We start from the raw sequence: 13,897 nt of genomic DNA, 5'->3' as shown, positions 1-13,897 counted from the left end.
TGAAGCTAGTTGTCTTTTTTCAAACAATAATAAAGAATAAAAGCTATATGGATACATAGCAGATGGTGGATGTCTTTATGATTTTTATTTCCTAAAGTTTGTGAATTCCACAGTATTTTACAAAGATCAGTATTCTGTGTTATCTGATATCTGTCAAAGTGCCACGTAGACAGGGCTGTAACAGTGAATAAATGTAGACTTAAAACTTGAGTAGTTGTGTTAATTTTTGGGGGGTTTTCCTTTTTTTTTTTTTTTCTTCTCAGAATCAGATTAATGACTTAAGTATTATATCAAGTTCTGGAATGCAACAAAATGCAAATCCTCCAAAGCCAGAGAGCACAGATCCTTCAGAACAGAAAACTTCATCACAAGTGCAAGATCAGGTATGTTGTTTCATCCAAGCATAAATAGGGTGCTATTATGTTTTCATTTGATTTGGGTTGGTACCATAATATCTTTTTCTTCAGCCTGAAGACTCTTAGGATCCTAAATTCTGTCTTTTAGCTTAGCATTTGAAAATATGAGACTATATCATACCATTGTGAATATTAAAGTAATGTTAAATGGGCTAACTTGCATCCTGGAGTAATTAATTAGCAGAACATGCTAATGTGCAGGTTGATGTGCAGAGTTGGGAAGCCAGAAAAAACTTCCTCTGCCACATGACTGTACTGAATCATCATTTAGCTGCAAATTGTGCTATATTCTTTCATACATTAACTCAAGCCCTGTTTTCTCATACTTGAGATGCTTACTTCAAAGCTATTTTCAAAGCTATAGCTAACTTAAATCAACAGTGAATTGCTAGCCAAGACATGAAACGTGCTGCCATGACTGAAGCACTGAATTCTCTTCTGCATACTGAAAACCTGTTTACTTCTCCCATATTTCTGTTGCTTGCATTGAGACTTTGCTTATGTGACTCTTGATGATTGTCAGCTTGCCTGATCCCTTCGTACTTCAGTTGTGGAAAAAGTGTGTGGTTTTGTGTTGGTTTGCTTTTGGGTTTTTTGTGCTGTTGGGGGCAGGGGGTAGTGGTTTCGGTTTGCTTTTTTTTATCTGCATTACGAACTGCTTTACAGTATTTTCTTTCCAATGCAGAAAAGGAAATATTGTAAAAAGAAATAAAAACAAAAAAATTCACTGGAATAGTTAGCCTAAGTTTACTATTTAGCTCGATTTTCTAGTAAGCATTTCTGCACAAGGAAACTGTAGCTTCATAAAAGACCTTTTAGAGATAAATTTAGGAAAAAAACTACAGTAACTGCATTCCCTGTAACACATCAGTAACTTGGGCCTGCTTACAGTGCCACCCAGTGTGCAGGAAAGGTCAGTAGTGGTTCTCCTCAGAAAATACCACACGGAGTAAGCTGCAAGGCCTGCCTCCCCTCCTTGGTTTATTGTTGTGTTTCATTTGCAATAAATCACTGTGTTTGAAAAATGTGCAACCTTGCATATAGTACATGTAAGCAAAATACTTTGTAGTAGTATTGTGCAGTATAGGTTAGGGCTAGGATATGGGCAGCAGGAATCTATTTTAGTGGATGAGGTAGTATCAGGTAATGAATTAAAATGAGGGGTGTGGATCTGGCTGGGCTTACTGGCCATCACAACCTCCTCTACCCCCTCAGCAGCATCTCTGCTTTTGTATCAGCACAGGCAATAGGCTGAGCCCTGGCAGACAGTTCTGCTTGCTGCATGGCTGGTCTTGAGACCTGGCAGCTGGGTTGCCTGAGGCTTTGGTTTAAAAGAAGGTATTTTCTTTTGAGTCACTCCCTGCACACAGTCAGATTAAATGCCTCTCCTGTCAGCACATGGAGTTGCAGAACAGAAATCAAATAAATAGCAGAGGAAAAATTGGAAAGAGAAGATTCTAACAAATTGCACTGAAGTAATTAAAGGGAAACAGCTGATTTATAGAACAGGTAAAATGGCATATTTTTAATTCAGTTGAGCTATTTAAAATAATAGCTGCAGAGATACTGGAAAAAGTAGTTGGGTAACACAGGTAATAACAATTCTGTAAAGCAAGCTAACAGAGTTAAAAAATATGCATTTGTTCCTAATTGTCTTTTTATAATGTGGATAAATAGAAGACATTACATTTCAACTGTAAGGATACACTTTCCAGCTAACTGAAATTAAACAAATGTACATATGATATGTGCAGTGAGATTCCTAAAGCCCCTTCAAAATGTCCCACCTGTGTGTTGATTGGCTAACTTGATTTCCTGCTAAACATATCGTGGATTTTGGAAAAAAAGTAAATATCTTCTCTGTCATATTCTGAAGTTCAGGTTTTTTATCTTGGCTGTTCAAAATGAAAATTGGTTGTATCATGAAATGCTTTTGTGCCAGTGACTGGCAAAACTGAACCAGAACAATTTACATGCCAGAACTTTTTAATGCCAGCTCTGATTGCTAATTCATGTTTCAATATACATTAAATTATTTCTGTAGAAATCCTCTGTCCAGCACTCTATTCCTGTCAAGTAAAGTGATCATGTTGCCTTTTTGCAGCCCCTACAGATAAGGGTCTTCATAACACATTGTGCTGATGATATGCTTGAAATATACCTCAGCCAGGCTAAAGATGCCTTTTATACTTCAGGCTGGAAATTAACTTCTTGTCTGAGACTATCCCTGTACAGACCAGTCTGACTTGGATCAGAGCATGGTAGAGATTTCTGGTTATTGCTTGAATATTGTAATGTACTAATAAAGAAAAGCTAGTCATTTTGTCATACTGAAGTGAAAAACTGAGTTTTAAATTAGATGAAACAGTGATTTTTCTCTTAAAAGAATCTTTACAGTTGAAGAACAGGTTTCCAGAAGAGCAAGATCAGTGGAGAAAGCACAGCTTTCTAGGAAGAATTTGTAGTATAACTAGCAAGGTTTATAAACTGTAGAATGTCTCAGCTGCAAAATGAAAGTGTGCCTGACTTCATGCTAGTTAAAAACTGCAATAGCGGTAGAGATTAATAACCTGTGCAGAAGCCAATATGACTTCATGTTAAGGATTTTTTGTTAAGCTACTTGCATGCTACCTGTACTGTCATTCCTTCACTGCTGTTATCTGTGCTTGTAATGTCATGGTGCAGCAGTTATCATTGTAACATAGCATCTTTGTTTGGACATACCATCACAGTATGCTGGAATTGTGCTGCAGGTCATTCAGTCTTCTGAACAGAATGTTGTGCGTTAGTCCAGCTGTTTTACATAACTTGGGTCCTGTGCAGCCTAATAAAAGAAAAGAGAGATTATGGGTGGTGTTAATGCAGCTTCCTTTCTCTTTAGTGAAACACAATTTTTAAAAGCTTCAAGCAAAATATTAAGATGATATCCTAAAAATAAGCTTTTTTTTAACAGTGTGAGTGCTGTAGGCTAGATACATGTTTTATGGAGAGACTAAAACACTGGTATATGTAATCATGTGTGTATATGCAGACTTGTCAAGGAGATCTGTATATAATACAAACATATTCTTAGGTTTATGCAGATTTATTTTACCTATTGTAGCGTATATTGCATTTTTAAAGAGAAAGGTGAGGGCTGCCTTGGCATACATTGGTAGATCAGTCATGTACCTCGAGGTTTCTCTGTTCCTTTCCCACATTCTAGGCCATTTAATTATTTCCAACTTTATGAATTCTATGTGGATTTTCGTCAACGTGTATGTTCTTAGTCCCACCCCCCACTCCAAAGTGCCCTGTCTAGTTAGGGCTGATCAATGCTGGCAGATGCCAACCTAATGACAGAATCCACAGCCTTCTCCCTTCTTGACTATTAGTGCACAGTGTTTCCATAGAAGGCGGTAGAGAAAAAGCTTATGTGTACAGGATGTTCCTTGTGAATGAAATTCATTTCAAAATAAAATCCCATTGATATCCAAACTGTATTTTAAATGCATTTTACCTAGTTGTCTTTTATATTTCAGTTTTCTTGAAATAGCAACAAGCCATGTGAGATGCACAGTGGAACATATGTTTCTGTTCTAAAGAGTTCCTTTTCCTTTTTTTCTAGCCATTTCAGTCAAGACAGAAGCATCTGACTTTGGAGGAACTGTTTGGAACCTCTGTACCAAAGGAACAGCCCGCAGCCCTGTATCCCAATCCAGAGAGAATGGAAAAGTTGCAGACTGACAGCTCTGCCAGAGAGCAGCACAGTTTACTCTTGCCTTTTCCCTTTGACCAGTCAACAGTAATACAACACTCACGAGGGAAATCGGAAAGCCCAAGCGTTAAAACCAGTGCCAATCCTTTGACTCAGCAGGAATGTTTAACACCTGTGTTAATACCTCCAGCTTCAGTTTCCCAGCCTGATGTAAAAAACGTTTCAAGCTATTCAGTTCGTTTAAGTCCTGTTCTTAATTCAGCCTCGTCAATGGAAGCTGCCCCTGCTCAGATGCTTCCTGGCCTAAAACAAAGCAACAGTATAATGCAAGTTATGCAGCATGCTGCCAAGCAGATATCCCCACTGGTGAATCAGCCACCATCTGAAGTGAACCACGCTCCACAAAATCTCATAGCTGGCCAAAGCCAGCTTATAGCACCCTTGACATCAACAAATACAGGAACTGTCTCAAATACATCCCATACAAGTGTTGATCTTCTGCAGAAACTCAGGTTGACCCCACAGCATGACCAAATGCAGCAGCAGTCTCTCACTAAGACTTCCTTAACACCAAACATCTCTGCCTCAGTTGGCCAGCTTGCAACACCAGAAAGTTTTAAAGAATCTCACAGTAAGCCATCAGCCCTGAACAGCAAGATAATCTCTCCTCTTCAGGTATTCTGTGGGTTTTTATATCCATGAAGCTTTAGATTGTTTTTACACTGTATATATTTTTGGCTTGAAAAATGTGCCATTACATGTTAACCTTTTAAAAACAATTTAGGATTTGGTTGAATTGCTAATGTTTAAGTAGAATTCTGTTAGCTTTGTCATTATTATCTGCGATCAGTGACAGACCTGTCTGTTGAGAAGATTTTTTTCAAGCTGGTGCTGTTAGGGGATAAAAAAAGTACTAAAGAATTCATATGTACTTGTGACAGAAAAATACTTATAAGAACTGGTGATCTGAGAAGGGACAGAAGGTTACAGACTGAACAAGGTATGAGAGTTAATGCTGTGGAAGTCTACTCTGTACCATCTTTGAAGGTACAAAATCAACAATTTCTTGTTTCTGATTGGGTTTCTTTGGTTATTTTGTATTCCTTCAATTTTGATCCCCTTCTGCTAGGGATATCCATGGACTGCATTGAGATATTGTTGGTCATTTAGTAAAATGGATCATAAAATGTAGCTTGTATCTAAGTGGCCTCCTTAGTTTGTTTTATCCTAGTATTGCTTACAAAGAACTTCTTAAGCTTTTTATTTCTTGGAGGAGAATCTATTGTCTATGGCTTAATATAAACCAAAGCAGTAAATTTGTTTTCAGATATTAGGAGAAAATGTGACTAGTGGTCTGTCAGGTTGATGCATGTGGCTTTGTGTTATGAATTATTTTTGACCAATTAGTGCTGCTCTGCTGCATAATTGGCTACCTCAGTAGTAAAGACATTATTGAGTTTGGGTTATTTGATTTCTTTTTTCTCCAAAAGGAGAACTTTCTGCAGGGTTTCACTCTGGGGCAATCCAAATGGTTTTGTTGGTTTATTATTTTATTTTATTTACATTCATGCAGACTAAACCAGTGGTTGATTTTGTCTTCTTGCATCTTAGGTACACATCCACTTCAAACCAAACTACTTATAGCTACATCCCCATGAATTTCCTAATGTTTATTGTCATCCAGTGCTTGCCACTGGGTTTTAACAAGAATTTTGATAGCCTTGTCTGTCAGCTGCTGTGCCTTGCAATGAATATAACTTACTTGTAACAGAGATACAATCAAAAGCTCAGTTCTTCAGCCTGTAACTTGTCCCAAGCATTAGTTTAGACTACCCTGTGTTGAAAAAGTGTTGATTTTCTGTCCTCAGAAGAGAGATCCATGTCTTAACATCTAAGAAATTGGTATGTTTTCATTTTGCTGTCTTTTTAGTCTCCTTATTTCTAATTACTGCTGTTGTTGAAAACTTTCAAGAAGGCTGTGACTGCTACATGCAAGAATTGTTATACTAGTGATCACCTTTCTGAGACATTCAGATGGATTTGTTTTGCAGAGGGAGGAGGAGGTTCAAGTACAGCACTGAGCAGCTATCTTGATCTAGTTTGGAAGAGCTGTAAATTCTGAGTAGTATTTTCTTTTTTACTGCTAAACCTTGGTACAGATTTGACTGAAGATTCTAACATCTTTGAGCATTTACAAAAACTGGCTGGGCTTATCTGTAGCTGCCCTTGACTGCAGTTACTCAGCTTGATGATAACCTTGGGAATTGGCTCTTCATATGCCAGTTGTGTATCCTCTTCTTCCTTCCACTGTGTCTAAATATTCCCATTAGACAAAATTCTCCATAGTCCAAGTATACTCAAACTAGCAAAATACTTAACTCTTGTGTAACTGGACTTCAGTAATTTGATCTTTTGTTTGTCACCAAATCATAGTTAATTAAACTTCTGTCATTAAGGTCTCTCCATTCCTTAAGTGTTTTTCATTGCAGTTCAAGTAAAGCTAAATACTGTCTGTTGTAGAGTTTTTCCTGTTTTGTGTTGCCAGGAGGTATTTCAAATGGTTATAACAAGCTTTTTGAGGAATTCCACAAGAGTGTAGTGAAGTACCTGATCTACATGCCTTTCTATTGTGTTTTCCAATATTTTATGACACTTTTATTATATTGTAGTATTGAAATTAAGTAAAGAAATCTTGTAAAGGTATAAACCACTTCTGAAATTCTAGCAGAAAACAGCATTTAGTTTTTCTGGAGGTTATTAGATAAAACTCCTAGAAATAAATACTGAATTTAACCTTCCTGGCAATTTACCAAGGCGATTACAATGTACTGAACTCTTCTCTCTGTAGCATTTGTTTTGTTTCAGTTTCAGAGTGTTCGTGATTTTTAACTGCAGTAGTCTTTCTTCAGAAGTCTTTTGTTATGGCTTTACAGGTTTGTTGTAATGCTGAAAGCTTAAAACATAAATTCAACCTTTCTTTCCAAATTCCCATTGATTAAATCAGTTTTACAAAATAGATTTAATTACATCTAAAATCTGCTGCAATTCACACTTGCGTGTTTTCAGAAAAACAGAGAACTACCTGTTCAGGAAACTAAGCTATAGAGGCTAACATGTGATTGTTTTCTTTTTAACTTAGACTGTACAACAAATCAAGGAATCAGAAGTGTATCCACAGCCAAAGACTTTGCCTAAAGGAAGTCAAGTAAGTGAATAAATAATTCTGCTAATTGTTTGTTGGTATTCTTAAAAAAAAATGAGGGTGGGGAGGTATAAATTGAACCTACAGGATCCTTTGATTACCTAGATGAAAAGCTCATTTTTCATTCTGTGTACTAGTTTCAAAAATTCTGGAAGGTAGCAACCAAATGAGGAAGGAGTCTGCATACAAGAATATTGAGGACTGGTTACCTTCATCAGCTTTTAAAATGAGAATTACTATTGATACCAACCTTCATAGGTAGATATTTCTTCATTAAGCAGCTATTATGTAATATCTGGCTACAATAGTGGCTACAATTTATTTTTATGCTTATCTCTCACCCTTTATAATAGCATTCATTTATTTTGGGCATAGTGCTTAATTTTTTGTTCTTTTACAGGTTGGACCTCCACAGTTTGTTACAGCCACAACTACAGTAACACCTTCAATCCTCTTGTCACCTAGTGTGTTTCAGCAATCAGCTACAAAAGCTACTGAAGTGGAGATTAAAGCCAATTCTTCTTCGCCTTTAACACTTGGAACAACAGAAATTCAGACTATACCTCCTACTGTTCTCAGTAGGTCTCAGCTTCAAGAAGCACTGATACATCTAATAAAGGTCCTGACTTTACAGAGCTCATTTTCTGAGGGATGGGGTTCCAAGTGCAGTAGCCAGTTCTGAGAAATTCTATACCTCTAACTCCTTTTGTCCTGAAATGCTGCAGAAGTTATTCCTTTCTGTTGGAAGGGGATATCTTACTCCATACTGTATGCATACAACTTGCTCCTTTTGTTTGTAAAATGGAGGACTTAGAAGGATAGAGCTGTACATTGAATGTGTCCTTTCACATCCATATGAATTTGTGGACAACTGAGGAAAAATCTGGAATAGTAGAGGTCTTGGTGTGGGAATGAGGGTGTTTGCTTTGTTGTTTGCTTTCCCAAGGACAGCTTTTGTGTTCCCAGTTTCCTAGAACTGTTCCTGATCTTTAATTGAAGAATGTGTCTTAAAAATGGAAATTGCCAAGTTCTGCTATTTCTAGGGACTAAAAAGTGTAGCTCAGTTAAATCTGTGATGTTGAAGTAGCCATGCATCGAGATGATTTTGACCTTTGGTGCCATGGTGAAGTTACCATGGATGACAAACCATTCTTTGTTAACTATGGATTCTCTTGTCCCCTCCATGGTGATGTTAGCAGAGCTTACACCCAAAACACAAGTCTAAAAGTAACAAAATATTCCTGACAATGAAGTTTTTAGAGCTGAAAAGGGCCACTGCCAAATCCCATTATTAGCTAAGTTGCCTGATTTATTTATGTTGTTCCTTTTTGCATAACCTTTTTGTGTAGTGATGTGCATGTTTTTTTCTCTTCAAAGACTTAAACTGGCCTACTCATAAGTCTTGCAACTGAATTCAAGTGCAAGAAATGCTCTTCTCAATAGAGACACAGCCTACTGTGTACTGACACAGTAGTCTGAAGAACATCTTTGTGGTGACTTTAAAGAACTGATTGGAATACCTGTCTCCAGTCTTATCTTTATATAGAGAGAGAGCTGAATAAAGACCAGAACAGGCATATCCTGCAGTATAGGAGTACTTGCACAGCACTCCAAGCAGGATAACCAAGTTTGTTGTGCAGATCTTGTAAAAAGAATGTTACATCTTCAAGGCAGCTGATAAGATACCAGTGTTGTAAACTTGTCATTTGAAGTAATTAGACTCAAGAAATATCTCTAATTATACACTGTAGATTAAACTAATTCACTTCCAGTCATGCTTTGACATGAGAATTCTTGTTTAACACACTGCAGTCCTTTTCAGGCTCATCACACACATTAAACTAACTATTTCTGACACTCTTGCAGACTTTATTTGGGAGCCTGTAGACAAGATAGATTTTTCCATGTCTAAAACTAAGTTTTGGACTTTAGAGGGAAGTGACATTGTGTGTCCAAGGCTGACCTAGTGACCCTTGTTTAGTTTGTTTGAGCATTTGTTGTGCTTAGTGATCTCTCTAGCTGTCTTACCAGCTGCATGGTTCCAAGTCTGTGTGTTGTCCAAAAAGCATTGCCTCTTGTCCAAGTATGCAGCTACTTCCCTTCTCTTAAGATGGCTTTATAAAGAATCCTTATGCACAACTTCAATGGCATTAAACTTTTTTTGCACATTTTAACTAACGTTTCTAATGTGGTTTTGGTTTTTTTTTCCCTGCAGAATGATTCCCGTTTTCTCAGCACTATTCATGAAGTCTACTTGCAAGTCCTAACCAAGAATGCAGACAACATTAAGCTATAATTGGAACTAAATCTCCTTTAAAAATATAATGATTTTAGAAACAGTTATGCCTCGTCTATAAAACTATTATTTTTGTAAAAGAATATTTAGTTTTCAATGCCTTGAATTTGAAGCTGTTGGGAAAGACTATTCCTTAAATACTTAGGAAAGTAATGTTCTCAGAAGTGATCTAAGTTTTCACTGTGATCATCACCAGCAAACCTTTGTTTTTATTGGGGACGGGAGTCGAGTTGCATTTGAGCTCTCAATAGCATAAGGTGAATGTACAAATGTTTGCTCTGGCTTTCATTCCTAGCTGTGCTAATGGATCAAGGATTACAGACTCAGTACTATTTAAACCAGCAGAAATGGTGTACAGTACACTACACTACACCACACCAGAAGAAGATTCACTTATGGGACCCTAGTTCCAGTTTGAGGGACTGAGGAAAGCAAAATGCCTTGTAAGTTTGCAGGTGTGGGGAATGAGAAGCCAGGGCTTTGGAGCTAAATCATTAGCAAAATGTTTTAAAACATGATTTGGTCAATACATTGACAGTCTCCAGCTAATGGATGTGAATTTATCTTTTAAATATTCCACTAATCATATTTGCTTCTGTGTTGCTGACATTAAACAGGTACCCAGATGAGCAAGGCTGTTTTCTCTAAAAAGGCAAAATTTGAAATATGCAAAATCCTCAGTGATTATATCTCCTTGTTTTGGCTTTGTTATTGTTTTTTTTTATGCAACAGCTGTTGCGTGTTGAAGTTCTCTTGTTTTAAATTTATAGTTAGGAGATCACCATTGGAAGATCATTTTCCTGTTCAGCAGTGTTTGATACAATTTAAATACTTTGTTTCTTCTTTACCTTAAGATTGGACCATGTAATAGTTGGCTTTCATTCCTGGGTTGCAATGGAACTGCAGTGTTGAAAAACTATGCAGATGGGGAGCAAATGTATGCTTTTCTTCTGTTGCCCCCTCCCCAGATTGTTAGTGCATACTTCATAGTTTCAAGTTTATCTAATATCTTCTAATATGTGATTTAGTAATTCACCAGTATAAGAATTTAACTGGATACTTTCACATTTGAAATCAGAAAATTTCTAGTTGTAGCTTCTTATGCTGCTGTGTTGGTTTACTCATGGGTTGTATTTATTTCTTAAGGACATGCAAAGGTAATTAATAGGACTTCAGGTCCCAAATTTTTTTGAGTAAAAAGGTAATCTGTAGTGAGTTATGATGCACTGCTTCTTTTTTTTTTCCCTCAAGCACTATTGAAATATGAAGAAAAATGCTTTGGTTCCTTACAAGTTATGTGTATGTATATATATCCGAAGGATTAGTTGATGTTGACTTAGTCAAGGTGCATGTTCATTTCATTGGAAACTAGTAATGGAGCTTTAATTGTGACTTGTTCACAAATCAGTATGTTTTAGATACAAGAAATATTTACATTTTTATGTATTTGATCTATTTTAGTTTTTTCATAGCTTTTTAGTGGAAAATATATTTTGCTTAGCACTACCTGCCTTCTGAACAGATCTTCTTAGCCTTCGAGTTCAGTGTTTTCAGTTAAAATATATGGTATTTTGTTAGAAAAATGTGCAAGATTCAGGGAAAGATGCTAATGTCATGCACATTCATCAAGAAATATGTTGTCTTTAATAGTAGCATTTGAATTCAGCAATATAAACTCAGCCTTGTAAAAGACAATAAGGACCTTCCTACATAAATTCTAGGGTTAAAATACTGCATAAACAATGACACAATTAGATCTAAGGTCTAAACTAATCTGGGTTTGGGGATTTTTTAGAAAAACTTTCACTAACAGGGACAAATCTATGAACAGTTCCTCTGAACAAAAATGGATAACCTAAACCAAACAGAGTTGCTTTTTATCTGGATTTAGCAAAGATAGAAGTCCATAACTTCTCACTTTTTATGGGCAGCCTCTGGTTTCTTCAAAGGGAGATTTAATAGAAGTTTCTGAAAATAGAAATATTGGAAGCTGATAGTGCATACTGGTACTGTTTGCTAAATAGTCATATCCAAAGATCTATAGAGATGATAGGAAGTAGTTGTATTTTGAGTTCTTCAGTCATTTACAGCTGGCAAAAGTAATACTGCTCAGAGCAGCACTGTTGTTATGAGTTTGACTCTGCTCTGAAGATCCTTAACTTGTTTCCAGCTGTCCACAAGCAGTTGGCAGATCCTTACTTTACTTTGATTTTGTAGTGTACTACGAGCAATACACTATTGGTTTACTTCCCCCACCTCTCCCCTCACCCCCAACTTTCAAAATGAATTGGAAGATGGAGTTGAAATCATAGTTACTAGGCAGACATTTTCACAAGCAGACCTGTTCATCATGAACGCCTCAACTTGTTTGTTCTGACCTCTCTGCTTGTAGCCAACAGACACTGGAACCAAGCAAGGTGTCACCCAACACCCTGCAGTGTTACAGTCTGACATGTATGGCAGGTGCCACGGGAGTGGCTTTAACAGAGAAACTCTTTAATGAAAACTGCATTGTAAACCACAAGCTCTACTGCAGTGTAAAATTGGAATCTATTTTTTTTAAATGTGGACTGTGTTATTTAACAACGTTTTTTGTGCTTATTTTAACTTTTTGTAGAAATCTAAAATTACCAGCTTGCCAAAGTACTTGATTCATGTTAGCCACATGTATGGACAACTATTGTGTAGCAAGTTACCATGAGCCATCACAGGAAATGATTGTGACCATGCTCAATTTTTGTTTTTTTCTTTGTTAAAACTACTGGCTTAATAGGATTTTATCTACTAGTTCTGAGAATTAAAGTATTAGTTTAGACTATTCTCAAACTCTTTTTATTAATTAAGCATGTGTTTGGTGGCTAGCCTTAAGCAATTTTAAAAACAGCAACAAAACCCAAACAAACAAAAAAACAAATGCCAAACTCAAACCTAATGAAAGATAGTTTTAAAACCTACAGCTGCTGAATTTTTCAGGAAAACCTAAATTCTCAGTTTTGTGGATAGAATATATCTGCTGTTATGTAATAATGCAAAGTTTATATGGAAGTTGCCCAACAGCTGTTAACTCAGAAGCAGTATATCTTTCCAAATTAAACAAGATTTGCAGAATGAATACTTTTTTTAAAAAATTATTGGTCTTGATTTCATATAAAATACTTAATTCTGTGTATAAATACTCAGTATAATACTTAACACTTGCTGCTGGATGTATGTAATTTTTGCTTGCATTTCTAATTGCTTCATTTTGATATATTTCTGAAAACCATTATGCCATGTGTAGTCACTGATTTAATTTCTGGAATAGTTTTGAAAACAAACTTTAATTTGGTACTTATTGGTTTTAAAAGTATTCTACACAAATCACACACCTTCTTGCCAGGTGTTTGGGTTGCTTTGTACAACATATCTTAACAGGAGGAATGTGTGCAATATGTATCACCTCAGTTTTGTCTGGCAATGTTACAAAAATGTTAATATGCAATATCTTCCTTTCACTTCAAATTGCAAAAATTGCAGTATCTCTAATTCGGTGTTGTATTTATTTTTATCTATTCAGTGTATTGGCATATGGCTAGTTAGGGTTTTTTATGTACATTATGTGCTTCTAGTAATTTCTGAGTTTTATCACTTCTGTGGATACACCAGTTGTACCCATTTGCATGTTCTCTCAATATGAAGACCATGGGGAAGGGTGGGATTCGGTAAAGATTCCTGGAAACTGAGAATTAAAATAATTGTCAGTCAGTAAATGTAGATACTGCATCATTAACGTTTTTGGTATGGTATGGATTTTATAGCACCTATATATGTTTGCTGTTATTAAGTTATTGCATAAATGTTTAAAATGAGCATTTTTTCATCCAAAATTTTGTATGTTTGCAAATCTATTTTTGTAATAAAACTTCAAAACAAATGTTTCAGCACCTCCTAAAATTTTCTAGTGCTTCCTTTTATTTGTAGAGCCAGTAGCCTGCTAGAAGAGGAAATTCAAATTTCATTTAGGTTTAAGATGTTCCAGGGCAGAAACGCAAAACAATTTACTTCATATTGGGGTCAAAATTAAATTGCATTTATTCACTAAAGAAAATGCAGAATGCCAGCTGGAAGGAAAGTTGAGAATAGCATTTGTGACTCCTAACAGCTTGCAGTCATCCTTTGCTTAGCTGTAAAGCAGGCTTGCATTTGAACATGATAAATAGAGCAATTTCCTTTCACATCAAGAACTGCAGCTGCAATTTCACTGTTTTATAGGTAAAGCTTTTGCATGTTTTTTTATGGTATCTGCT

General features: G+C 36.2%; 1 protein-coding gene across 1 annotated transcript in view; it reads left to right on the top strand.

Annotated features, from left to right (window-relative positions):
• Positions 1-13,537, top strand: part of DCP1A (decapping mRNA 1A) — a 34,274-nt gene extending 20,737 nt beyond the window's left edge. The window contains exons 6-10 of the mRNA XM_030458624.1: positions 264-383; positions 4,024-4,788; positions 7,253-7,318; positions 7,716-7,934; positions 9,531-13,537. Of these exons, the coding sequence (XP_030314484.1) occupies positions 264-383; positions 4,024-4,788; positions 7,253-7,318; positions 7,716-7,934; positions 9,531-9,611 (1,251 nt within the window). The 3' untranslated portion in view covers positions 9,612-13,537. The remainder of the gene's footprint in view (positions 1-263; positions 384-4,023; positions 4,789-7,252; positions 7,319-7,715; positions 7,935-9,530) is intronic.
• The last annotated feature ends 360 nt before the right edge of the window (positions 13,538-13,897 follow it).

Source organism: Calypte anna, chromosome 12, assembly GCF_003957555.1.
Source record: "Calypte anna isolate BGI_N300 chromosome 12, bCalAnn1_v1.p, whole genome shotgun sequence".
NCBI lineage: Eukaryota > Metazoa > Chordata > Aves > Apodiformes > Trochilidae > Calypte > Calypte anna.
The sequence above is the reverse complement of the archived record's forward strand: the minus strand, read 5'-3'. Positions and strand labels throughout refer to the sequence as shown.